This window comes from Chiloscyllium punctatum, chromosome 6, assembly GCF_047496795.1.
Source record: "Chiloscyllium punctatum isolate Juve2018m chromosome 6, sChiPun1.3, whole genome shotgun sequence".
NCBI classification, from domain to species: Eukaryota; Metazoa; Chordata; class Chondrichthyes; order Orectolobiformes; family Hemiscylliidae; genus Chiloscyllium; species Chiloscyllium punctatum.
Window position 1 is genome coordinate 75,547,885 of NC_092744.1, and position 27,097 is coordinate 75,574,981.

At 42.6% G+C, this 27,097-nt stretch overlaps 2 protein-coding genes across 4 annotated transcripts in view; both read left to right on the top strand.

Moving 5' to 3' along the window:
• atg16l1 (ATG16 autophagy related 16-like 1 (S. cerevisiae)) overlaps window positions 1–12,025 on the top strand; it is a 49,499-nt gene extending 37,474 nt beyond the window's left edge. For all 3 annotated transcript variants that reach the window (XM_072572954.1, XM_072572955.1, XM_072572956.1), the window contains exons 14-18: window positions 243–348; window positions 3,306–3,455; window positions 4,293–4,340; window positions 5,484–5,585; window positions 8,440–12,025. In XM_072572954.1, the coding sequence (XP_072429055.1) occupies window positions 243–348; window positions 3,306–3,455; window positions 4,293–4,340; window positions 5,484–5,585; window positions 8,440–8,533 (500 nt within the window). In that variant the 3' untranslated portion in view covers window positions 8,534–12,025. The remainder of the gene's footprint in view (window positions 1–242; window positions 349–3,305; window positions 3,456–4,292; window positions 4,341–5,483; window positions 5,586–8,439) is intronic.
• Window positions 12,026–20,492: 8,467 nt separating this feature from the next.
• Window positions 20,493–27,097, top strand: part of LOC140479094 (S-arrestin-like) — a 55,816-nt gene continuing 49,211 nt past the window's right edge. Inside the window, exon 1 of the mRNA XM_072572959.1 lies at window positions 20,493–20,735. The gene's annotated coding sequence lies outside the window, so the exon portion shown is untranslated. The remainder of the gene's footprint in view (window positions 20,736–27,097) is intronic.

Below are 27,097 nucleotides of genomic sequence, written 5' to 3' on the forward strand. Positions count from 1 at the left end.
ATCAAATAAGCAATTAGTCAATGATTGACAGGTGCTTGTGAGCAGCAGATTGGCCACTAGGTGGAAGTCACAAGGTGCAGCACATTGACTTCTAGAAACTAGTGAGAATGTTCTGTTCCTGAAAACCTTGATGTGTACAAGTATTAGTGCGCAAATCTTTTGAATAAAGCACAATATGGCTCTTGAGGAATACCATTCTATCTTCTTACCATTTCTTTCAATGTTAACCCTTTATCTTCTAGGTACAAAGACAGTGTTTGCTGGTTCAAGCTGCAATGATATTGTTTGCACTGAGCAGTGTGTTATGAGTGGGCACTTTGACAAGAAGATTCGTTTCTGGGACATTAGGTGAGATGAATACATTGAGTTTCTCTCCAGAATCATTTAATATGCTTCTGAAAAGTTATCATGTCATGGACCCAAACAGCAAAGTTTTGTAGACTGGACAGTTTGTAAGACTGAAACAAATACAGAAGATGCTGGAAAAGCTCAGCAGGTCTGGCAGCATCTGTGGAGATAAATCAGAGTTAATGTTTCAGGTCCGGTGACCCTTCCTCTGAACTTTCTCAGCGGTTTGTGGGACTGCTTTCTCTGAGTAAGAGCTCTCTGAAACTGTTCTCAAGTCCTTAAAGGAGTCGATGACAATGCATTTGAGGTTACTGCAGAAGCAGAGCCAAAGGTTCCAGCTTTGAACAAGGAGGTTGCACAGAGTTGTCAGAGCTTGATGGACACGTGGAGTAAGATACCTTTGGGATGAGGTAGTGAACACAGTCTGGAGATTTTTTATGTAGAGGATATAAGATTTAGCAAGATTATGAGCCATTGGTTTTGTTCTGCCATTAAGTATCCTGGCTGAGCTTCAGCATTAACTTAATTTTTCAACTTATTCGCATAATTTTTAATACCCCCAAGTGACTAAAAATGTCTCTATTGGCATTAAATATATTTAATCAACCAAGCATCCTCACTGTTCTTGGGACGAAGTCTAACTAAAGCAATTTCTCCATGTCTGAAATGGGTGATTGCTTGCTCTGAGAGTCTAGAGTCAACAACCAAGGGTAACAGCCTCTCATTATCTATCCTGCCAAAGCTTCTCAGAATTTTATATACTTCAATAAGATCCCTCCTCATCCTTGTAAACCCAAAGAATATGGACAAATTTAGATAAAAAGGTTAAAGGAACAGCTGACTGAGAAAGATTAGTTTTGGAATTTGTAGATTGTAAAATCTTTTTTAGTTCTGCATTTGCCGTGTAACCAGAAACACACAACTTTGTTGAGGTTTATAATATTATGTTAGTGAGACTTGTTCTGCAGTCTGTCTGACGGTAAGCCTTGGTAGTTAGGGGAAGTTGATTACTGGAAATCAATGGCATCTTAGATCGTTTTTCTGAAAAAGAAAGTGCCAAATATTTATATTAGAGATTGTAGTAGACCTGAGTCATCTAAAATCCCTGAAAGAAGTAACTGGTCCCAGGTTGTAAACAGTTGAGGTGTAAGCTGCTTGTTCATGTCAAAGATGCATGGCAGTTGGGACCAAGGTTACCTAATTAACTTTCTACCTGAATGCAGGATTAATGTGCTGTACTTTAGTAACCACTTTGTTGGGATCAAGTTCCAGGCTTCTCTCCATGTGGCTTCATATCACAGTTAGCAGTTGTTTGTGCTGAGCAGAGAGAAAGGTCTGCTTGATAGTGCAAGATGGTACAGTTGGATGTGGGAAGGGTGTCTGGTGATTCTCTATGCAGAAGATATATCCTGCAGCTATCTATGATTTTCAGGTGATTTCCTCTGGCATGATCTAGAAATTTTTAAAAATCTAGCCTGTTCAGGGTTATTATGACACACGTTTTGAGTGGGTGGGGCTTGAACCCAGGCTTCCTGGTCCAGATGGAGGGATACTACCGCTACACCACAAGAGCTGTTGATATGTTTGAATTAACTTATCCAAAGATATTGATACGCACCTTTTGTGTAAGTGAACCCAGGCTTCCTGCCCAGAAATAGGGATGCCACAAGAGTCCCAACACAGGAACCCTTGGGTAATTTATAATCCATTGATTCAGAGATACTATTACAAACATCTGGAGCAGGTGGATCTTGAATGCAGGCTTCCTAGTTCTAAGGTAGGGACGCTACCACTGCTCCACAGAGCTCTTAGATTTCTAATCCGTCCCCTTAACCTCTTGTTCATGACGACAGCCTTGACAGGAACACTTAGGTATTTTCCTTAGAAAACCTCTTGAGAGATTTTCAGAACTGACCGTAGTTAGGAAGAGGTTGTTATATATAGCAGAGAATGGGCTAGGGGATGGTGCAGGAGGTGGCAGTGTAACCAGTAGGTAGAGATGGAACCCAGCGAGAGAGAGGGACAGAGTTGGGCAGAAAGAGGAGTGGGTAAAGGTCAGCCTGGGAGAATGAATTGTTGCCAGTGGAGTCTGTTAGTTGCTGACAATGGGTTGCTCGTATGTGGTAGCAGTCCATCTGATGACAGCGCCTGTTGTGTCAGGGTTGGGGTAAGATGATGGGCAAAGGTGCTTAGACTCTAAAGTTATTGAACTCTATATTGAATCCAGAAGGCTGCAGGGTTCCCAAGTGGAAAATGAAATACTGATCTTCATTGGAGCACCACAGTAAGCCCAAGACACAGATTTTGGCCAGAGACCGTGATCATGTGTTGAAGTGGCAGGCAACCAGAAGCTCAATCATTTTTCCAGACAGAATTTAGGTGTCCTGCAAATTCATCGTCCAGTCTGTGTTTCATTGCCCTGTTGAAGAGGAGACCACATTATGAGCAGCAAATTCAGTAAACTGGATTGAGTGAAGGCTTTATTTTTCGCCCCAACATCAAATTAGCTGTGGACTTTTCACCCATCATTCCAATTAATGAAGAGCCCTTGGGGCAAGCAGAATCATTGAAATCATCTGAAGAGCCCGTCACTCAAAGTTAATGTTCAGAAGGCAGGATATAGAACCCCTTGGAAACTGGAATTAACCATGAACTCTTTGCTATAAGGACTAGTTATGTGGGGAATGTGATGTGATGTGATTAATTATGCGAGGGGAACATTTCTCTCTTAGAGTGTAATTTTCCTACAAAAAGGTACTTAATGCACTTTAGTCATTTGTTCTAATAAATGTTTAAAAATAGTATCCTGTTACATTATTCCTCTATTAACTGGAGGCTTGAATCTCTCTTTTAAAAGAAGTTCTATCTCTATAGAGACTGCAACATTGCACTGAGTGAGCAATAATGACACACAATAGCTCCATGAATAACTACAGTACTTTGCAAATTTTCCCCAGGACAGAGAGTATTGTGCGTGAGATGGAACTGCAAGGTCGTATCACAGCACTCGATCTCAATCCAGAACGCACAGAGCTACTCACCTGTTCCAGAGATGACTTGTTAAAGATCATTGACCTACGTACAAATGTTACCAGACAGTCCTTCAGGTAAATATAAAGACTGGTCCGGGCTTCAACATTTAAAATGAATCAGTATTTCTCTTTTTCTTTATACTGAGGAATTGCAGTGTAAGTCTGCATGCATTTAGGAAGCAGCATACATTCTCACTTGTATTTATATGCGGGTTAGTGCTACATTTTAACTCATTCATAGCGTGTGAATATTGCTGGCAAGATTAGCATTTATATAGTAGTGAACGTGGGTACTGCAGATGCTGGAGATTAGAGTCAAGATTAGAGTACTGCTGGAAAAGCACAGCAGGTCAGGCAGCATCGGAGGAGCAGGAAAATTGACATTTCCAGCAAAAGCTTTTTTGAAGGGCTATTACCCAAAACATCGATTTATATAGTGGTTCCTAATTGCCTTTTAGAAGGTAATGATGAATTGTCTTCATGAACCACTGCAGTCCATTTAGTGAAGGCATTCCCACCATGACTGTGTTGTTTTAATACAACTTATTGACTTGCTAGATCACGTCATTGAACAGTTAAGAATCAACTTTGTTTCCATAGATCTGAAGTCATGTAATATCCGGGCTGGGGTAAGAATGCCAGGTTTCTTTCCTGTGGTCACTAGTGAATCAACTTGTGACAATCTGAGAGTTTATAGTTAACATTACTGATCCTAACATTTTATTGCAGATTTTTATTTAAAAAGCTGCATATAAATGGTGCAGGTAGAGTGGGATTTTATTTCTGAATCAGTTATTCTCAGCCACTGAGTTAATAATCAAGTAAATTAAGTGTGCCACTATACTTTAATGTGGATAATTGGTATCTGTCTGTCTGCTCTTTCTAACCATGTATAATCTCTTTTCCACACAGTGCACAAGGATTCAAGTGCGGATCAGATTGGACAAGAGTAACGTTCAGGTAGTTGAGACTATCTAACTTTGAATATTTGCTTGTTCACAAATGGTTGTGTTTTACTGAAGGAAGCGAAGGATGGTGGCTGCACAGTTGTGGATTTTTGTCTGTTGTGTCAGAGTGATGTGTCCAGTCAGGGGTAGAATCAGTAACACCAGCTGTGCTGAGGTGTTGGCTGGGGGGGTCTAGCATAGCAAGGATTACTGCCTGATGACTCTCGGACTACAATTGCTATTGGGTAGGGTGGAGAATGTCATTTATGTCAGGTTATGGCGGAGAACTTAATTTAGGACAGGTTTATATCTTTTCAAATGATGTCCATGTGAATAGTCACACTTCTGCAAATTTCTGATCCTAAAATTTCAATGACTGGGTCAGTGCAGCAAAAGAGAATCCAACTCATGGATTTGTACCAGTGTTGAAATTACAAGTACTTGGGTTCTTGTTATGACTTAGAGAATCCATTTTCCATAACGTAAAGACTTCTCCACGCTACATTAAATATCATGTGCTGCTGCTGATAATGAGACCCTTGGCTTAGCAGACTCATTTCTCATACATGAAAGGCATTATTGAATGCTTCACCTTCCGGACTCTGACATCAGCTGATAGCTGGTGGCAAAGCTAATCAGGGTCCATTGGCATCTGTTGTCTTAGATCTGAGCTGCTGGCAGTGGAAGCTAGTGGCTTAATGGTAATGTCACTGGGAGAGTAATCTAGAATTCCAAGCTAATGTTCTGAACACATGGATTTCAATCCCATGGCAAGTATTTAGATTTGAATTCAGTACAATAAGACTTAGTGTAACGGTGACCATGCCAATTGTTGGAAAAAGCCCACCTGGTTCACTAATGTCCTTTAGGGAAGGAAATACCTGCTGTCTTTTTCTGGTCTGACCTACATGTGATTCTTGAACCACAACCACATGGTTGACTCCTAATTGACTTGGAGTAACTAGGTTCCAGGTCTGGCCACAGATACCCTCATGTCATGAACAAAGACTGGGTTTTTTAACTGAATTAAAGTTCCTAAAACTGGTTTGAGGGGATTTGAACATGCATTCTTTTGATTAATGGTTTGGAAATTTGCTTTCATTGCACGCAGCCTTCTTAAATAACTTCTCGCCAATTCATGCTGGTTTTTTTTCAGCCCGGATGGGAAATTTGTTACAGCTGGGTCTTCAGATGGAATACTTTACGTGTGGGGTGTTGAATCTGGGAGGATAGAAAGAAGTCTGGGAAAGCACCACAGGTTTGTTAAACTCAAGGCTGAGCATTGCTGTGTAATAGTTGCTTGTAACTCAGTTTGCATACTGCCCAAACGCATCTTTGACTAAAGGACCTTGAAGGATTTAACTGCCATAAGTACAGCTGTCCAAACTGTTTGCTCCCTACCATTTATGATGTGTTCCAGTAGCCTGTCCACACTAAAAAGCTGTCATTTTTCACTGGGAAGTAGCACTTTTTACTGGCTGTTCTTCAGATGTCAACCAAGATTGCCAGTGCCCAAAAGACTGTAAAGGGTCTGAAAGCTGATCCAAATCATGCTTGCACCTAATGTCCTCAGACAGGCACTCCCTAATGTGAGTTTGTGGATGTTGATTCAGTGCTGTAATCCTGGTGACTACGTAAATCTCATTCCCTACCCTCATTCTCAAGGAATTATTTTATGAGGGCGCTACTGGAGTTTTACCAGTTATCACGGAGCACCAGAGACAGGTCTGTTCTTTCTGTATTCTGTCAGTGTTGAATACGCTGTCAGGACTGAACCAGAACTAAAGTTACCATTGAGTTGATGTGATTCCTGACCTTCTAGCTTGAGGTGTGTCATTTTGGAATTGCCAGAGTCACAAAGGTATTCTGTTTGCTCCTCCTGTTCCTTCACTAAAGGGGGATTGTCACACAGTCATAGACATGTCCAGCACGGAAACAGACCTTTTGGTCCAACTCATCCATGCTGACCAAATATTCTGAACGAATCTATTACCATTTACCAGCATTTGGCCCATATCCGTCTTAAACCTTTCCTGTCCATGTACCCATCCAGATGCATTTTAAACATTGTTGTTGTGCCAGCCACTACCACTTTCTCTGGCAGCTCATTCCAAACACTCACCACCCTTTGCATGACAAAGTTACCCCTTAGGTCCTTTTTAAATCTTTCCCATCTTACCTTAAGCATATGCCGTCAAGTTTTGGAATCTCCTACCCTGGGAAAAGACCTTGACTATTCACCCTATCCATGCCCCTCATAATTTTATAAACTTCTATAAGGTCAGCCTCTGACACTCCAGGGAAAACAGCCGCAGCCTATTCAGTCTCTCCCTATAGCTCAAACCCTCTAGCCCTGGCAACATCCTTGTAGACTTTTCCTGCACCCTTTCAAGTTTAATGTCTTTGCTGTAGCAGGGAGACCAGAATTGAATGCAGTATTCCAAAAGTGGCTAACCAGTGTCTTGTATAGCTGCAACATAATATCCCAACTCCTATACTCAATAAGCTGATCAATGAAGATTTGTGTAAGAAACACCGCCTTCACCACCCTGCCTACCCTGTGACTCCAATTCCAAGGAGTTGTGAACCTGCACTGAGGTCTCTTTGTTCAACAACACTTTCCAGGTCCCTACCATTAAGTCCTGCCCTAATTTACCTTACCAAATGATGTACCTCCATCTGCCCCTCCTCAGCCCATCTGATCAACGTCCTCTAGTCTGAGGTAACCTTGTTCAGAGTACCAACCCAATTCCTGTGCGAGGTGCCTGACAAAGAAAATGAAGATACAGGGTGACTCCCGTATCCATGGGTCCTGTTACTGCTGTTTCAGTTACCTGCAATTTACTGCAGCCCGAACACATTATTGGGCTCATTCGAGAACCAGGGACCAGGAGGCTGCCGGGAAGGTACCTTTCCCATTAAGTGAATGAGTTTGCTACTATCCGTGGTTTCGGTCTTGGAACATATCACCCACTGGTATGGGGGGGGCTTCTGCATTTATTCCATTTGCCTTGCACCCAAATAAGTGCAGAGTATTGTGCAGTAGAATATCATTGGGAATAACCACAGGATCCAGCTTTTCCCCCTGTAGAGTTTCCACTTACCACATTCTGATTAATTGTCCAGTTTACCCCAAGCAGATGAAACTGCTGATATTTAAATAAGATATAAACCTCCACCCCCCTGGTTCCCAAATTGAGTCAGTTTGGCTTAGTTTGTAGCAATCAAAGGATTTGGGTTTGAGCTCCAATTCATTATTTATATACCAAATCTAAAATTGCTTCATTACTTAATGATGTGCTTTAGCGGACCCTGATGGCATGTCATTTTCAATTTTCTTGTAAAATGACATTTTTCCAAACTCTCTTCCTCACTCTCCTGAAGATATTGGGGAGATAGAACAAGCAAGAAGAGCACAAGCAGCAGAGATTAAGATGAGTTTAGGCTAGCAAAGGGTGACAAGAAGGGCCAGCACCATCAGTATTTGCGACTGTGATGAAGCTGCTCCTTTAACAAGGTTATGCAGTCTTGGCTTTGTTTTTCCAGAGAGGTTGTAAGGGACCTCCAAAAAGCCTGAAGGTGAAGGGCGTTCGGGCCTAGGTGATATAGCTAACAGAGACTGCCTCAGGCAGAAGGCTTTCAAATAAAAAAACTTGTACAATGAAATGGGTGTGGCCAGTTTTCCTAGCTCAGCTTTTCTCTGGCTTGGGTTTCTTTTTAGTAGTAGTGTGAAAAGAAAGGCTGCTGGACCCAAAGAATTAGGTCCAGGCTGGTACCCTTTCTCTGACTTCTATCCAATAAGAATCTGTATTTGATTTTACCTTTTGTGCCAAGGGCTGTTTATGGGGATTGTTGCAAATATTTGGAACAGCGTCATTAAGTTGGATGACCTGTTGGGTTTTTGGGGAGGTTGCGTTATACAATATTCTGTTTTCTGTTGCTTGTGTTTCATCCAGTAATCTTGTAAATACATTCTGTAAAGTTAGGGTCTTGGGCTACCTTCTTGAAATGTTTTGAGGGGTCTGGCTTGGTCCATAACACCACAAGGGCGGGTGTGGTGCTGAACTGAATCTCTAATCGTTCCTTGTGCTTTTTGTCATCCTCCTCGTCAGCTGTTCTATAAATGCAGTGTCCTGGTCGCCATCTGGAGAACATGTAATCAGTGTGGACAAAGGAAGCCGTGTGGTACTTTGGTCAGAAGCGTAACCTAAGATGCCAGAAGATAACCAAGAGGTGCCCTTATACATGTGCAACTTCCAGCCGTACGCAGGAGATTGGCCTGTGGCACACTCCAAGCCACGGCACACGGCCTGACAGAGTGAGACTTCTCCCACAAATCAGTGCCACTGGGAGGGCATTCAGACAATGACAGTGAGCTTTTTGTACATTCTCAATCATTGGTGAGAAGCACACTCTCCACCTGCTGGAGTATATAGCTTTAGGAATAATATGGAGGGTTTGTGCTGTGTACCAGCTGCTGTGATTGACTTTGGAGTGTGGAGCCGTCCTACTTGCTGCAGGGTAGCCACCCAAGGTGTCCAGTTGTTTACTCTGTCCATGGCTTACATTTTCTTGCTACCATGTCATGGTGGGATTTACTACCATTGTGTCGGTTTTACTCCCCTTTCTACCCTATCTCCCCAACCTGAATAAGTGTGTTCACCTTTATGTCCTTGGAAAGCGTGGAAGAGTAATAGTCTAATAGTATGGAGTGGTTACAGCTGACGTGTCTTCAATTATTTATGTTCACTGGTAAAATAGCTTAAGTGGAGAATAGATGTGCTGTCATGGTGGGGAAAAGTGGTGCTGTGTAGTTTGCTTTTCCTAGAGGGCGCTGTAAACCACGTAAGGTAGCATTCCCCTCAAAAGAGGCAACTTAATATCAATAACTGGGAGAATAAGCATTTCCTTTTGCATTTATGTTTTGCATGCAGGCGGCAGTGGAAAGGCTGCATTTATTATCCGTCCAAACTGTCCTTAACATTGCATGCAGCATCCCTTGGGCTGACGAGTAAGCTGCAAGAGTCAAGCATTAGTAATCCCAACTAAGAGAGTATATGCACACAATGGGACTGGTTAACAAGCTATACAATCTCCCTGTGTTTATCTTCAGAAACACACTGACATGCCTTTCCCTTATCTATTTAATCACATCTCTCTCTCTCTCTCTCTCTCTCTCTCTATCTCATATATTAACTATTCTGACTTCCTTTCTCACTACATTTAATCTCACACACTCTTTTTCCATCATTTGACAAATTGACAATGTTTGCACTTTGTGATACACTGCTCAATTTTCCTCCTTTTTCATGTTTAGTAAGTTGATCCATTTGTACATGTGTACAGAGAACCAGGTTTGCACTTTGGAATGTGCGTCTCTGGAGTCGTCAGAGTAATCTCGAGTTTAAATGTCTCTTCAGAAGCCTGAATGCTGAGGGCACTGCCAGAGTAACACTAACCTCGATTGATGATGGATGGTCCCAGGATAGATTCTCTGGCATGTCAGGCATCTGTTTGGTGCCTTAAAGCTTACCACACTGCTCCTGGGCTGGGGGGAGGAAAGGCCAGCTCCAGGTTTCCAGGCCTAATCGTTGCACTGTGATTGATGAACATTGGCATTGGGTGGAGTGGGGAGTGTTACTGATCCCATGGAATGCCAGCACACACACTCCAGACGTGGAGTCATAAGCTGAGCACTAAATGATACGGGATGGTGCCTAACCCAGGTAAAAGTTGGCGCCTTCAGAAGAGAAGAGAAAGAAGGGGAATTTAGTATAAATGTGCACTAACTTTAAACACCATATGTAACATTGGTATTGACCATTTCTAAATATAAATGCAACCGTGGGCCAGAAACTTCAGATGATGTACGCACAAACCTTGTGGCTGAAACTCGGATTGAAGTTTCTGATGGCTTACTACCTGCCAATCCCAGCTCTTGTTACTAACATCTATGCCAAACTTAAAACAAAAAGCAGTAATTTGCACTTTGAGATGATTGGTGGTATCCAGTTATTATGGCTACAGATTTTGATTTTTAGTGAGGATTAATAGTGGTCAGAGATGAAAAGACTGTGACGAACAGCAGATCCTTTGTTCGTGAGGAAGCTCGTTGGTCACTGTAGACTCCTTCACCACCATACACAACTGCTGCAGACTAGATTGTACCCTGCACTGATGTAGGGTTCTGAAATCTGGGTTCAAATCCAGTCCTCAGTGGGATGGGAGTTACTCAAAGGGGAGTGAAACTTCCAGCCCAGTTCCTGTTGCACTAAATTGATAGGATTAAGAACCTGAAAAATTTTCATCGCAGTGGATACCATGAGATATCATGCCCTAACTGGCCTGATTGAAAAAATATGAAGGGTTTTTTACTCTAATGCCTTTGGTTTCAGTTCTGGGAATGTTTTGGATATTGCAGAAGTCTTTATTCTGTATCTAACCAGGATGAATGTAATTTTGAAATGACTGATGGGTGAATATGGAGGGAGCTATATCCTACATCTCAGCAGGGAATGCTTACTGCAACAGTATAAGGTCATAACAGTCTGACTTGAGTTCAGTACACAGTTTAAATACTGAGTGAATCTCCCTCCTTTTTGGTGTGTTGCAGCTTTATTATCAACTATGTGCTCATCACACTGTTAGAAGAATGTTTGTGCTGGGTCCAATTTACAACAAGAACTGAGACTGCAAGCTCAGTTCACATGAGTTCGTTTTCAAAATAAGGACTAACTTAGGATGAAAATTCAATCAGTTTTGAATTTAAACTCTAGTTAGTAAAGGCTAATTGATTGCATCATTTGGTCCCATGTTTCTGGTTTTTCAACTCAATTAATCAACATAATTTATAGCAAGTGAAAGCATGTATCAATTATTAGAGAAACCCAAAACTGCCAGTTTTTTTGGTGACTTCCCATCAGAATGAGTTTGGTAACTTTAAAGAAGCTCTTCCTCCTGTGGGTATCAGCCATGTTGCTCAGTTTCACAATACTTAATAATGCCATGATAAATGCTTAAATCTAGTTTCAGGTCCTATTTCTAATCTCCTGCAAATGTAGCATTTTGAGGAGCAACTCTGCTGAGGTTGGCTGTTGGGGCAAGGGAGTGGTGCAGTGCCATTACCATTCTCTGGAAGACCAAGACTTCGTACTTCTCCCCTCACAGCTGCACACTAGATGTTTAAACATCTGGAACTTCTCATTACTACTGATCCACATGGAAGAGTGTGCTGAGTTTTGTTGAGAGTGTCTATTGCATGTACAGCCTGCTGCCAGAGTTGGGAAGAGTGCAAACCAGTGTCTCCTGATATAGCTGAATGCACAGATCCAAAACTTTCCTTGGCTACTACAGTTTTACCAAATGTGCTATTCAGAAATTGCTTGCACTGTGACTGTGGACAAATTCATGCTCCTGTACTAGGTTAGAGAGCAACAACGGCAGGATCTGACCTTTGTTCTGTGTGTGTAGTTAAGTGGCATGTTCCGATTACCTCGTTTATATTGATGCTTTAAGAGTCCTCTACACAAAGTCTTATTTGCACTTTATATTTTTTTCTGAAGAACATGGCATTGTAAAGGCCTAGTTGCCTGGCTGAGATTCGGTTCACTTGTGTCTGAATCCCATGTAGTAATCACCAACTTGCTCTGTAACTCTGCCAGTGCTGCTTCATTACAAATGTTTCTTTTCAAATAAAATAAGTTTGAAAAAAGCTGCATTGTGACATTTTTTGTGTTTCCCTTTCAGCTTTAGGTATGCCTCCTGTGTTTTAAAATGCGTATGTGTAAAAGTTTGAGATAATTTGAGGGTAAGGCCACTTTTAAATTTCCTGCACAGCTAATTCTGCTTTGTCTCCTGTCAGCAACAGTCCTTAATAGCTCCATAATTGCAGCTGCGCAGAGCAGCAGGACGTGATTTTAATCTGGGCGATACTAGAGAATGATACAGCAGAAGCAGGCTTTTTTGCTGGAGCTGGGCAATGACTATGAATCTGAATCTGACACCAATTTATGCAGAGTTAACTGATCTCAGCTGAACAACTCTAGAACCACAACTGAACCTCTTACCAACAGTGCAAGAACAGTGGGGAATTGATTAGTGATCATCATGAAGTGTAGCTGCAGTGGCCTTTTCTCATTTGGCCTGATATGTTAATGTGAGCTCTTCGTGAAATCAACTCATCCTTTACCTGTGTCCCTGAAAATCTTCTCCCTGAACATGTGTCCAATTCCTTTTTGAAAACGGCAGTTTTATCTGCTTCCACTATACTCTCATGCAGTGATTTCTACATCCAAAACACTTGCTACTTAAAAGTAGATTTTATGTTGCTGTCCCATGTCCACACCAGCCTGCCTATCAATATTTTGGAAAGACAAATCGGAGCAGAAGTTATACACTTGATAGTAGGGTCCTGGGAAATGTTGCTCAACAAATTGGGTGCAGGTTCATAGTTCCTTGAAGGTACAGTCACAGCTAGATAGGACAGTGAAGAAGGTGTTTGGTATGTTGGCCTTTATTGGTCAGTGCATTGAGTATTGGAGTTGGGAGTTGGGATGTCATGTTGCAGTTGTACAGGACATCAGTTAGACTGCTTGTGAAATAGTGTTCAGTTCTGGTCTCCCTGCTACTGGAAAGATGTTAAACTTGAAAGGATGCAGAAAAGATTTGTAAGGATGTTTCCTGAGTTGGAGGGTTTGAGCAATGGAGACAGACTGGGGCTATTTTCCCTGGCGCTTTGGAAACTGAGGGGTGACCATTTAGAGGTTTATAACGGATAGGGTGAATAGTCAAGGGTTTTGTTTTACAGGGAAGGGGAATCAAAAACTGGAGGGCATAGGTTTAAGATGAAGAGCAAAATTTAAAAAGGATCTAAGGAGCAGCTTTTTCACAGAGGGTGGTATGTGGATGGAATGAGCTGCCAGAGGACAGCAGGTGGAAGCTGGTGCAACATGTAAAAGATATTTGGATGGGTACATGAATAGGAGGGGTTTGCAGGGATATGGGCCAAACACTAGCAAATGGGGTCAGATTAATTGAGGATATCTCGGCATGGACGAGTTGGGCTGAAGGGTCTCTTTCTACTGTATATGTATAATTGTCCTTTCCACAGAACACAATGCTTCTAAGTTTTGTCATCCACAAATTGTACTCTGTATACTCAAGACTGAGTCTTTACTATATGTCAAGAAAAGTTAGGGGTCTTACGATGGCGAAATCTAATGGTCCATCTTTCCTAGTTGTATGTGCAATAATGTTTGTTCAGAAGGTTGTCTGCTGTCTTGAGTTCCAGACCCCAGCTTGTTCTGAATCCTGACGCAGATATAGAAGTATAATTACCAATGGGTAATTAGTGAAATTAGTGTTGAATATGAAAGGGCAAGGACAAAACCCACCATTGTGATGAAACTAAAATAGTGTATTAAATGTCAAACTTGTTTCAGTGAAAGTACAAAGCCCAAGCCAAATGCCAAAGATTTGAACCTATAAGCTTTGTCACCACTGCAATGATATGCTGCATTGTCAGATGTTAAATTGAAGCCTGTTCAACTGTTATAGAAATGTAGAGCATGAAAACAGGCCCTTCAGCCCAATTTGCCCATGCTGTCCAGTTTTCACGATTAAACGAGTTCCATTTGTCTGCATTTGGTCTATCTCTCACCATCCTATTCTAGCCATGTACCTGTCTAATTGTTTCTTGAATGACAACATTGTACTCCATTCCAACATTACCTCTGGCAGCCCATTCCAGACATTTCACTCTCCATGTCAAAACACTTGCCCCAGACTCTAGTGTATCTCCTACATCTCACATTAAACCTGGGCCCTTTAGTTTTCCATGGGGAAAAGCTATCGGCTATCCAAATTAACTATATCTGTCACAATTTTATAGACTTCTATAAGGTCACCCCTCAGGCTCCCATGCTCTAGGGACAAAAAAAGGTTATTCAACCTCTCCTTGTAACTTAAAGCTTACAGTCAGGTAGCACCCTAGTAAATCTTTTCTGCAGTCTTGCTAGTTTCATAAAATCCTTTCTATAGTAGGGCGACCAGCACTACATGAGGTATTCCAAATTTGGCGTCGCCAACATCTTGTACAACTGCAAAAAGACGTCCCAACTTCTATACTCAATGCACTGACCAATGAAAGCCTTCACTACCTTGCCTACGAGTGACTCCACATTCTACGGACTTTAAACTTGTTCTGTCCCCATGATCCTACCAATGACTGTGTATGTCCTGCCCCAGTTTGTCTTACCAAAATACACCTCGCATTTATCTCATTTAAGATCTATTTCCCATTCCTTGGCCCAGTTGCTCAAGATCCTGTTGCTTTCCCAGATAACCTTCTTCACTGTTCAATGTACCACTAATCTTGGTGGGGTCATCCTCAAGTCACCCTTGACTTACACATGCAGAGTACATGAAGCTGACCTAGCTAGCTCAAAGCAAGCTGTGTGAGTGAGCAAAACCTCAATGCTCCTGTTTGTTTTTCTCTTTACACTGATCCATCTTCCTCAGAGCCATCTCTGAATGAATAGAACCTCTGACACTCCTGTTTATTTTTTTTCTTTTATCTCCCCCCTAACAGCGTTAGTGTTTGTTTTTCCCCAGTACCCACGTCGTGTGTGTGCAGGTGTAGGACACAGAGAAGAACAGTAAGTGCGTGAATCTTCATTTGAATTCCATCACCAGGAAGAAAGGAAACACCCAAGTGGCCAGTGACTAGCAGTGCCCTTCTCATCAAAGGGCAATGTTGCATGATCAAACAGTGAAGGGGAGGGCAGGGATTAAATCAAAATAGAGGGGGAAAAGCACTCCTGTTCATGTCTGTCAGCCAGGCTCCCTGATTGGACCAGGTTAACATCCCTAGTCAGGGAACTGATATTGTATGAAATCTGCTTAACTGACCTCGTTCCAATCACTACATTCCTTCCCCTCTAAGTCCTGGGACATCAGCCAGTTCTTTTTCCTGCAACATTGCCTGGTGCATTTCTCACCAGGTACGGTTCCTCTGACTCTGCCTCGGATATTGGCAGTATATACTGGACCGTAGCCTGCCTCTTGCGCTGGGAGGTTAACTGTGTTGAGGCTGCGACATCTGCTGTGTCTATTTTATCCTTGGAGGTTTCTTTGATGCTCAGCAGAAGGGGAGAGCTCACAGGTTCTGACAGCCCAGCTGGATGCTCTGAAAGGCCAGATATGTTTTGCTGCTGCCCGGTTTGACAGGTTGCAGCTTTTGTGTGGTCCACGTGCTTTTCCAGGACTGCCTCTCCCACCCAAACCTTGTATGTCATGCGACCTGACCTCGTGTCGACCATGCATCTCACACATGCAGTTTCAACAGCAAACTTCATCCCTGGACTTACGCTGCCTATCTCACATGGAGGAGTCTTTTATCTGGCGTTGGTAGTCCTGATGCCAATTCACCCTCCCCACAAAGTCCATGGAGCACATGGGAATTTTCATGGTGTATTAACTAATGTACTGGTGTAGTCTAGTCTAGGTTTCGGGGCATTTTGAGACCATTTTAAGCAACTTATGGAAGGGATAAGTTGATGGAGCAGTGCCTGGCCTGGGAGGCATTAATATTGTTGAGTCTGGAGGTGATTGCAGCAAATGTGCTGATGTAGGAATGGAACTGCATGATGATACTGGGCAGTCTTTTTGTTGGGGGCTATGAGGAAATAAAAATTGACCTAAAAAAACTTTCTAAATTGAAATCCACATTTCTACTCTATGAAGATATCCAACCATTCTCTCGTGTGGTACTGTGCGCATGTTCCATCTCCTGTTCTTTGACTGTTGGTGGCTTGTGTCATGAACCTCAATAACACGTCACATCACCATTTTTATTTGCAGAAGGACATTTAAATTGGACCCACACGCCTCTCCCAAACACCTCATCCTCCCCAACGTTTTTGTTTGCGACAACATTGTTATGTCATCAATGTTTGTCTGTAATTTCAACCATTGCCTGCTGACTGGCATGGAAAGGAACTCTGGCAATCAACAGCTTCATTTGGCATCTCTCAACCATTTCTACAGCTGCCACCCAACAACAGGTGTTCAGGCTCCCTCTCTTCAGGTTGCACACTGTGGATTGCTGTGTGTACCCAATGCACCTTTTTGTCTTCCAGTCACGTTCTCTCTATCCAGACACCGCCTCACTCAGGCTATCTGGCTCTACTGCTATTGTATGTCACACTATCTAAGACCACCTATTTCCATCACTGATGTCGCTTGAATTTCTGTCTTCGCTTATCAATGGAAAACACCTCATCCACCCTTTGTTACATGTAGGCTCAACTACTCCCAACAGTCTCTAGGTTGAACTCCCAACATTCTACTCTCTTTAAGCTTGAGATCACCCCAAACTCTACTACTTGAGTATATTAACTCATAGCACATTCTGTTCTTCTATCACTCCCATGCTTGTCTCCCTCTTTCCCCTCCCTCTCCCCCACCTTCCCCCTCCCTTTCCCTCTCCCATCTCTCTCCTCTCCTCTTTCCCCCTCCATCTCCCCTCCCCCTCCATCTCTGATATCTCTTCCAAATCTATGACAATTTGAGCTCACGGCCCTCCTAATTCTGGTTTCTTGTGCACTTCCAATTACGATTGCTTCACCATTGGTGGTAGTGTCTTCAGTCAGCTTGGCTCTAAGTTCTGAGATTCCTTTTCTTTGCTTCCCCACCTCTCTTGCTTGCTTGCCTGCCTCCTTTAGATCATTTCTCCTTTGACCAAACATTTTTGGTAGTTTGACCTAATATTTCATGTGGCTTAGCATCACACTTTGCTCCTGTGAAGCACCTCCTTATGTTCTGTTACGGTAAGGCACTGTGCAAATATGAGTGTCTCTCTGCCTCTCTCCGGCATCTCCACTATCCCTCATAGTTTCTTTCTCCGCCTATTCCCAAATTACCTTTACATCCTAGACCTCTGCAGCTGCCACAGTTGCCATGGATATTTGAAGAGACTTGCAGAAAGTTAGACACCACGGGAGTAAGTAAATTGGAGTTGGAGATGTGCAGCAGTCTTGATTTTGATGTGAGAATCAAGACATCATTGGCAATAATTTAGAAGAGAAAGTTCCCAGTGCAAGGGGTATTTTAGCGTTGACAAAACTGACGATGATCTGAGCTAAGAATTGGAAGAAATCTTAACACTTCAAGCTTCTTTTATCCTCACTCGTATTACTATAGATTTGTTCACGGTTATCAGGTCTTTCTGGTTCAAGCCATGTGCTGAACTAAAATTATTGCATTAATACACGGAGTGATGAGTCAGATGCTGATTGCATGTAGGATTATAGAGGGATTCTCAGCTTTACCAGACACACCTTATGCTCACTGAAGGATCTCTACTCCTGGGAGGAAACATGTTTAGTTTGCCAAATGTTTCTCAATGCTCATCGACTCCACAGCCTTCTGAAACCTCTTGAATTACTCTTTCAAAGATAGTATAGAACCAGTGTATTAGTTAATTACAAAAATCACCAGAATTCAGAATTAATGCACTTATTTTCTCTGCTGCAACATTCAAGTTCTCTCCGATGTCTCCTTAAGCTCAGAGATTCCTCAAGACCTTAGGTTACCCAATCCTCCGTGGCTTGTGTCCCTAGTCAAGTCTCAGATTCATCCATTACCTTTGTGCTGACTGACCTGGTTAAGTAATGCCTTGCTTTAAAAATTCTTATCCTTTCCAAATCCCTCGCTGACTTCACCCATCCATCTTTGTAATCTCCTCCCGTCTTACAATGTTCCAAGATAGCTGCACTCTAATTCCAGTCTCTTGAACATCCCTGATTTTAATCACTCCACCATTGCTGTCTGTGCCTCCAGCTACCTGGGCACTGAGCTCTGGAATTCCTTTGTTAAATCATTCCTCCTCTCTATCTCTCTCCCTTCATCTTTAAAGCACTCCTCAAAACCAACAATTTTGTGGGAGTTTTTTTAGCCATCTGCTTTAATATCTCCTATGTGGCTGGGGGTCAGGTTTTGCATTATAATGCTCCTGGGAATAAACAAAAAATACCTTAGGACTGATTTATTGTATTAATGGTGTTATATAAGTGCAAGCTGTTGTTATTGATTCTGAGGCAAGCTCAAGAAGCATTGGAACTCTGGGCACCATTTCTACCCCTTAGAGGTGGAACATTGAAAAGTGGAAGCTGTTGGTTTACATACTGGATTGAAGATTCTCAGTGGGACTTCATCCAGAACATAGAATGCCATTCATCTGTGTCAAAAAGTACTCCTGCAATGGAAATGCAAAACCTTTTTTGGGTTTCGGGCTATTTTTGTGCAAGATATTTGATGCTGTGTAGTGTCGACAGCGATTCAACTATGTCTAAACTCTTCCAAGACCCATTTATAGATGAAGTGTACCAATGGGATCTTGCTTCCTAGTTGTACTCTCTAACAAATCCCCACAAGTACATCTTGTGACATTTTTTTTTTCTCATTGAGATGATGTTCCAAAAAGTCCTGAGTCACTTTTGAAGTGTAATCTAAGCTGCAAGATTATAGAACCTTATAGAGGGAAACCTTTCAGTCCAACCTGCCTGTATTTTGAATGAATTTGCCAACAAGTCCTGGTGTCCTGCTATTTCTCTGTAAACCTGCAAACGTTTCCTTCCTTTTCAAGTATCTATCCAATTGTCTTATTAAAAGATGATTTTAAACCAACTAGATCCACTATCTTACCCCCAGTCTCAACTATACTGTGTTGTCAGGTCGACAAAAAGGTGTGACCAGGTCAAATCTGAGCAATTACCCATGGATCTGTGTAAGTACAGGTGATTAAGTATAATGTGACTTCAGCAAATGCATGCATGTTTTCCTATGAAAAGTTAAACTTAATCAATTAATATAGGCTCTGTTAGTTACAAACCAAGCCACAAATAGGTTGCAAGAATTGTGTTCTGTCTAAATGCAAGGTTGTAGGATTCCCTAGTGCATATTAAATCATAGCCTGCAACATTATGAATGTATATTAAAACTATTTTTTCTCTTCAGTTCTCCAGAAGACCACAATTTATACAATGTGCACAGTTCTATATATTTGACACCATGTCATACCTCATTCAAGCAATCTTTAAATTACCACGCGAGGTCAGCCAGTTGAACTGTGAAATTGTTTTACCCAATATCAATACAAACACTTCTTTTATTTCAAAAATATACTTCATTTATAAAAAAAACTTTAGTCACAAATGCAGTTCTGTTCTGTAGCATATGAAGCAAACATTGGAGTTTGATTCTATCCAATATACAAACCAAAGGCATTTTTTATTTGGACAGGACTATATGTATATGCATTTGAGGTACCAGGAGGGTCTGATGACTGAACAGACCCCCGTTTAACTTCAGCAGAAGGATCTCAGACAGTGATCTTTCCCCACTGCACCTTGGCAGCAGCTGCCCTAGGCTTTTGTATGTCCTTCAGCATGTAATCCTCAACCTTGGAATGTGCCAGTCTGCAACACTTGGTCAGGTCAACGCTTGCTCTGGAAGACCAACACATTTCAAGCAGACCAAAGGGTGTCTTTCACTGAGTTGATAGTCCTTCAGGCACAGTTGATGTTTGTTTCAGTGTGTGTCCTGGTGGACAGGCTGCTGAGCCTAGAGTCCTGCGTCACAGAACTGCGCAGGACTCACCTCAAAAAAACCCACTGCAACATTGTGCAGACGTCCTTTACAAAGGCACATTCCATGTACCAATGTTAGGAGTGAGATTCCTAGATTAATAATCCTACCCTCAACGATGTTAATATTGCCAGTTGTAGTTTTCACACTGTTGTCTAATGGTGACCAATTAATTCATTGCAAACAAATGGTCTAACCTGAGGCTATTGATTGGCATTATACCAAACATTACCCCCAATCAATCTGAGCCAGCAGCATACTGTAATTGGGTGCCTCCTGATCAGTGAGCATTGTTTTCTTACAATTTATTTGATGTTAATTTGCCAACTGTTATGTAAGATGTTGTAAATCTCTTGAAGGTGTCGACAGATTACATGTGTTTATTAAAGGATTTGCACTTTGAAGAGATGTAACCTTGGTGAAAATCTGCTGTGCTGACAATGGCCCATAAGCTTCTCATGCTGACGGCCAGTGAAGACTTACAAAAGCTCGTCGTAACGTCTCCGAGCTTGAACACGTGAATGGGAATTATGAGCCTCCGTCCAAGGGTTTAGGGATGGTCCCAGCAAAATGCCAGGCTATAAATGACTCCAGTTTCTCACTTGCAGGCACCATTACGACGACCAGTGGTCTCTGAGAGGAAGACTCCCTGCTTGGAGTATCAGAAGGCCAACAGAACCCACTTGTCCCCAGGGATTGTCCAGGAGCTGCTGAAGGGTGTTGATTCATTGACTTTGGTGTTTCTGCCCAGAGGTTCCTTCAGGTACTCACAGATGTTCCCAAAATTTATTTTCACTGCTGTTTAAAATTATTGGTGTGGCCAAGACAGTTTTAGGGAAGGGTACACTGTGGTAGTGGGGGAAAGGCCTTCAATTTGTTTAAAAACATTACCTCATTTTGACAAGCCTCAGTAATCAAGATACAACTAGCTCTCTCTCTCTCTCTCTCTCTCTCTCTCTCTCTCTCTCTCTCTCTCTCTCTCACTTCTCTGACCAGTTTCAATCTTTGGGATGGTAAGTTTCACTCTTAACATTTCTCTGATGTCATCTATGTTGCTCAGCCAATAACAATGTTGAGTTCATCTTTTCTTCTTGGGTAATCCTTGGGACCTGGGGTGACTTTCCTTGCTTCCAGAGTTCTGGGTCCTGAGATGACTAGACAGTCCATTGTTAGGTCTGATGTGGAGGTGCTGGTGTTGGACTAAGGTGGACAAGGTCAGAAGTCATACAATGCCAGGTTACAGTCCAATAGGTTTATTCGAAATCTCAAGCTTTTAGAGCGCTGCTCCTTTGTCAGGTGACGTGGAGGGAAATGCACAGGCAGAGAGATCAAAAGAGTGTATAAAACGGAGGGGAGAGTCATGACTGGCTGAAGAATAAGTCTTTGCAGGTTATCAAAAGTATCAGACGGTGTGAGTAAATTGTCAACAGCTGAATAGCAAGTGAAGGGATGACCTAAAACCTGATTAATTGAGGCAAAGAGAAAACTGCAAAATATTAAAAGTAAAGTGGTGCTGGAGACAAACCAACTGGCTGGAATGACATGATAGGTACAAGAATCACATGGCAAGGGTCTAACCAAAGTAACAAGTAATACAAACTGTACAAACTAATTAAGGTAGAGCGATCATAGCAAGTTATCAAGGTGATGGTGTCAAGACAGGACAGTAAGGGAGATTTTACAAACACACAACAGTGTGGTGGGGTTGTATGAAGCATGACATGAACCCAAGATCACTGTTCAGACCATCTTCGTAGGTACGGAACTTGGCTGTCAGTTTCTGCTCGGTGATTCTGCATTGTTATGTAACTCGAAGGCTGCCTTGGAGGACACTTACCTGAAGATTGGAGGCTAAATGTCTTTGACTGCTGAAGTGTTCCCTGGCAATTGTTGTGCAGCGTCCATTCATCAGTTGTCGTAGCGTCTGCATAGTCCTGCCAATGTACCATGCCTCGGAGCATCTTTGCCTGCAGTGTATGAGGTAGACAACACTGGCCAAGTCACTTGATTGTTTGTCATGTACATGGCGGGTGGTATTCCCACATGTGACGGTAATATCTATGTTGATGACCTGGCGTGTCTTGCAGAAGTTGCTGTGGCAGGGTTGTGTGGTGTTGTGATTGATGTTGTCCTGAAGGTTGGGTAGTTTGCTGTGAAAGGTTTAAAGTTTGGTAGTTGTTTGAAGAATAGAATTGGCAGGTAGGGATGATCTTGGTGAGATGTTCATTGTCATCGATGACAGGTTGAAGGCTATGAAGAATGGAGTGTAGTTTCTTTGCTCTGGGGAAGTACTGGACGGTGAAAGGTACTCTATTAGTCGTGTCCTGTGTCTATTTTCTGAGGTTGTTGCAATTTTTCGCTGTGGCATGTTGGAACTGATAATCAATTAATTGAGCATTGTATCCTGTTCCTATGAGGGGGTCCGTCAGCATCTTTAGGTGTCCACTGCATTCCTCCTTGTCTGAGCAGATCCTATGCATATGCAGGGCTTGTCTGTAGGGGATGACTTCTTTAACATGTTGAGGGTGGCAGCTAGAAAAGTGCAGCATCATGAGGTTATTTGTATGCTTGCAGTAGAGTGAGGTACTGAGGTGTCTACCCTTGATGGAGATGCATGTGTCCAAGAATGAGTCTGATTCTGAACTATAGTCCATGGTAAGTCTGACGATGGGATGAAACTTGTTGATAGCGTTGTGTAGTTGTTTCAGTGACTCTTCGCCATGAACCCAAAGGAAGAAAATGTCGTTGAATTATCTGGTGTATAGTGTTGGTTGGAGGTCCTGTGTAGAAAGAAGTCTTGTTCGAACTTGTGCAGATTTGGTCCCCATGGCTGTTCCGTGTGTCTGAATGAAGAGCTGGTTGTCAAAGGTGAAGACGTTGTGGTCGCAGATGAAGTGGATGAGTTGTAGGATGGTGTCTGGAAATTGGCAGGTGTTGGTGTTGGCATGCAACTTTTATATCTATTGTGTTATTCCAGCCATTTGGCTAGTTTCCAGCACTACCTTATTTATAAATTTTCGTAATTATCTCTCTGCCTCAATTAATCGGATGACAGGTCATCCCTTCACTTGCTATTCAACAATTGACACTTTACTCACTGTCTGACAATTTTGATCACCTGCAGAGACTTATTATTCAGCCTGTCAACACTCCACTTATTTGTATGACCTTTTGATCTCTTTGCCTATAAATTGTGTCAAAAATTACATGACACTGGGTTATAGTCCATTAAGTTTAGTTGAAACTGCAAGCTTTCAGAGCCTCGCTCCTCCTTCAGGTAGCTACCTGAGGAAGGAGTAAGGCTCTGAAAGCTTATGGTTTCACATAAACCTGTTGGACTATTATCCAATGTGGTGTGATTTTTGACTTTGTCCACCCAGTCTAAAATTGTGCCTGTGTGCTTCACTTCACCTGATGAAGGAGCTGTGCTCTGAAAGCTGGTGATTTCAAGTAATCCACACACACACACACACACACACACACACACACACACACACACACACACATAAACACACACACACACACAATGCCCCACAGGTGAGGTAAGTGGTGCATGCTAAATTGGATGTCAGCACGCTCAAGTTCCTTCTGCTCTTTGTCCTTGGACTGAGAGACATCTCTGGTGATGTTTCTTAATGGCTTTGAGGTGTCTGCTGTATATTGTCCATGTTTCCAATGCAGAGTTGTAGTATAGGGGTGAGTGCCAGTGGACTCTATCAGCCGTGGCAGTAGCAGACATGTGTGTTGTTTCCAGCCCCTGACTACCTTCCCTTTCCCATGTGATTCCAATAAATATTTAAAATGCTGGCAATGATTATGGGAGATACATGTAATCGCTCATCAGGGGGAGTGGTGAAACCTTCCACCAGCTGACAGTGCAGTGGGTACAGGCAGGATATATAAGAGCCTCCAAAATCCATAGGGAGGTTCTGCATCACAGCCACAGCTTTCCTGCTCAAACCCATTGCCAATGATCACACAACTGTTTTCTAATTTTATTCATTCATACAATGTGGGCATACAGGCTGGACAATCCTTAATTGTTGTTAAGAACATATGAACAAAGGCAAAGAGTAGGCCATTCAGCCCTTCAAGCCTGCCCCACCATTCAATAAGGTCCACGGCTGGCCTGATTTGAACTCCAACTCCACATTCTTGCATATCCCTGATAATCTTTCATCCCCTCAGTTATCGAGAATCTATCACCCTCTTCCTTAAAAAAACTAAAAGGTTCTGCATCCACTGCCTTTTGAGGAAGAAAACTCCAAAGTTTCACAATTCTCTGAGAGCAAATAAAATGTTTCTCATCTCTATTTTAAATGAGCACCTTTTATTTTTAACTTTTGACTCCTAGTTCTAGATTATCTCACAAGAGGAAATATGCTTTCCACACCAACCTGGTCAAGTGCCCTCAGGATCTTATATGTTTCAATGAGGTCACCTCTGACTCTTCTAAACTCCAGAGGATACAGGCCTTACCTGTCTAGCTTTTCCTCATAAGGCAGACTGCTCATTCCAAGTGTTACTCTAGTTAACTAAGCTGCTTCCAATGCATTAACATTCTTCTATAAATACAGGGACCAGTACTGTACACAATAGTTCAGCCTCAGGCTCACCAATGTCAGTATAACTGAAACATACCATCCTACTCCTGCATTCAATTCTTCTCACTATAAAACGCAATATTCTATTGGTTCTCCTGATTACTTGCTGGAACTGAATATTAAGCTTTTGCATTTCATACAGTTGGCAACTTAGATCTCTCGACATTCCAGAGCTCTGCAACCTCTCACCATTTAGATCTTTTTCTTTAATATTCTGAATAAAGTGGTGGTCAGTGCCTTTTGTAGTTGGCCCACTTCAGTGTCTGGTCAATGATAATCCCAGGATGTTGACAGTGGGGGATTCTGTGATGTTACTGCCATTGAATGCCAATGGGTGATGTCAGGATTCTCTATTGTTGTAGATGGTCATTGCCTGATACAAAGATGTTTTACATCAAAAAGTAATTTTGAAAGTATTTCATATTGCATTGGTTTCACTTTATTGATGTGTACCTCATGATTATTTAGCAGGACTAGCCTAGACAGAGAGTGGCATGTTCTCGTGGTTGATGTACATTCCTGGTTACAGGGGGAGCAAGGGGCATTTCACTTATTGTGGAAAGAACAATTTTGTATTTTTCTGTTGACCCCTTATTGAATTGGTGTTCTCTATCATGCCATCTTGGTGTGCATGGTTGAACTTGAAAGGTCAGCTCACTCTCCCTTCTCTCCATTATAAAGGACGTAGTTTGGGTCACTCTTAGTGTGTGTATTTGAAGTATGTGAACACAAAGCCTTGTAAGGACTTCACAAGGCAACATGCTGTGAGGTGTGTAGATTTGGACTGTACTAGCACTGCCATTGAGACCCCTTATTTGCTCACCTTCATTGACAGCTCCCACCACACCATTGCCCAACACATCCAGGGCCCCAGACTTTCCTCATCCTGCCCTCACTCCAGACCCTCCACACACCCCAACATAAGTGACACATCCTTGTAAATCTAGAACCTTGATGCAAGCTTCCACTTCTGCTCTCCTCCCTTGCAAGTTAATGTTCCCTGACATAAATATCTGGCAATTCATATCTGCTTCTTTCAACGTAGAGATGTACAGCATGGAAACAGACCCTTCGATCCAACTCTGCTGCACCGACCAGATATCCTAAATTGATCTAGTCCCTTTAGGGTGTAGGTTTGCTCGCTGAACTGTAGGTTTGATATCCAGACGTTTCATTACCTGTCTAGGTAACATCTTCAGTGGCGACCTCCAAGTGAAACAAAGCTGTTGTCTCCTGCTTTCTATTTATATCTTTCTCCTGGATGGGGTTCCTGGGGTTTGTGGTGATGTCATTTACTGTTCGCTTTCTGTCAACCTGAGCTCAACCTCAACCTGAGCTACAAACCTTCACAAACCTTGCAATGATCTAGTCCCATTTGCCAACATTAGGCCAATACATCTCTAAACGCTTCCTTTTCATACACCCATCCAGGTGCCTTTTACATTTTGGAATTGGACCAGGCTCAAACACCTCCTCTGGCAGGTCATTCCATACATGCACCCACCCCGTGTGTGATAAAAGTTACCCCTCAGATCCCTATTGCCTGCAGACATTGTACTCCTCCAACTGCATTTGCTGTTCATCGGTCTGTGACCTTTGGCTTCTGACCTTTCTGCCTCTGGGAAAATTTATCTAATTTAATAACACCATTCAAGCTTTTTAACCAACCCCACCTAATCTCTCTCTCTCTCTCTCTCTCTTCTCTGGGGAGAAGAAACTGATTTTCCCCAAGTTTCTCAACAATTTGAAGACTTTGAAATCTGGTTTCACTCAGGTAACTCTTCCCGACACCTTCCCAAAACTGTTGACAGCTTACTTAAACTGGCCAGAATGCTTCTCTTCAGTTATAATCAGTGCTTTATTAAGATTGAGCAGAACTTCCTCGCTTTTATACTCTTTTTAGGAAAGCCAAGGATACTATAGGATTTTTCATGGCTTCTTAACTTAGCCAAGCATCTTCAAACGTTTTGGTCATCTTTGAGTCTGACTCACTGTCCCAGCCAGTCCCAGAGTGTGAAAGGACAGTGTCTGAACCACTGTCCCATACAGTCCCAGAGTGTGAAAGGACAGTATCTGACCCACCGTCCCATACGGTCCCAAACTCTGTAAGGACAGTGTCTGACCCACTGTCCCAGAGTGTGAAAGGACAGTATCTGACCCACCGTCCCATACAGTCCCAAACTCTGTAAGGACAGCGTCTGACCCACTGTCCCAGAATGTGAAAGGACAGTATCTGACCCACTGTCCCCAGTCAGTCCCAGAGTGTAAAAGGACAGTGTCTGATCCACTGTCCCAGTCAGTCCCAGAGTGTGAAAGGACAGTGTCTGACCCACTGTCCCAGTCAGTCCCAGAGTGTGAAAGGACAGTGTCTGATCCACTGTCCCAGCCAGTCCCAGAGTATGAAAGGACAGTGTCTGACCCACTTTCCCAGTCAGTCCCAGAGTGTGAAAGGACAGTGTCTGACCCACTGTCCCAACCAGTCCCAGAGTGTGAAAGGACAGTGTCTGACCCACTGTCCCAA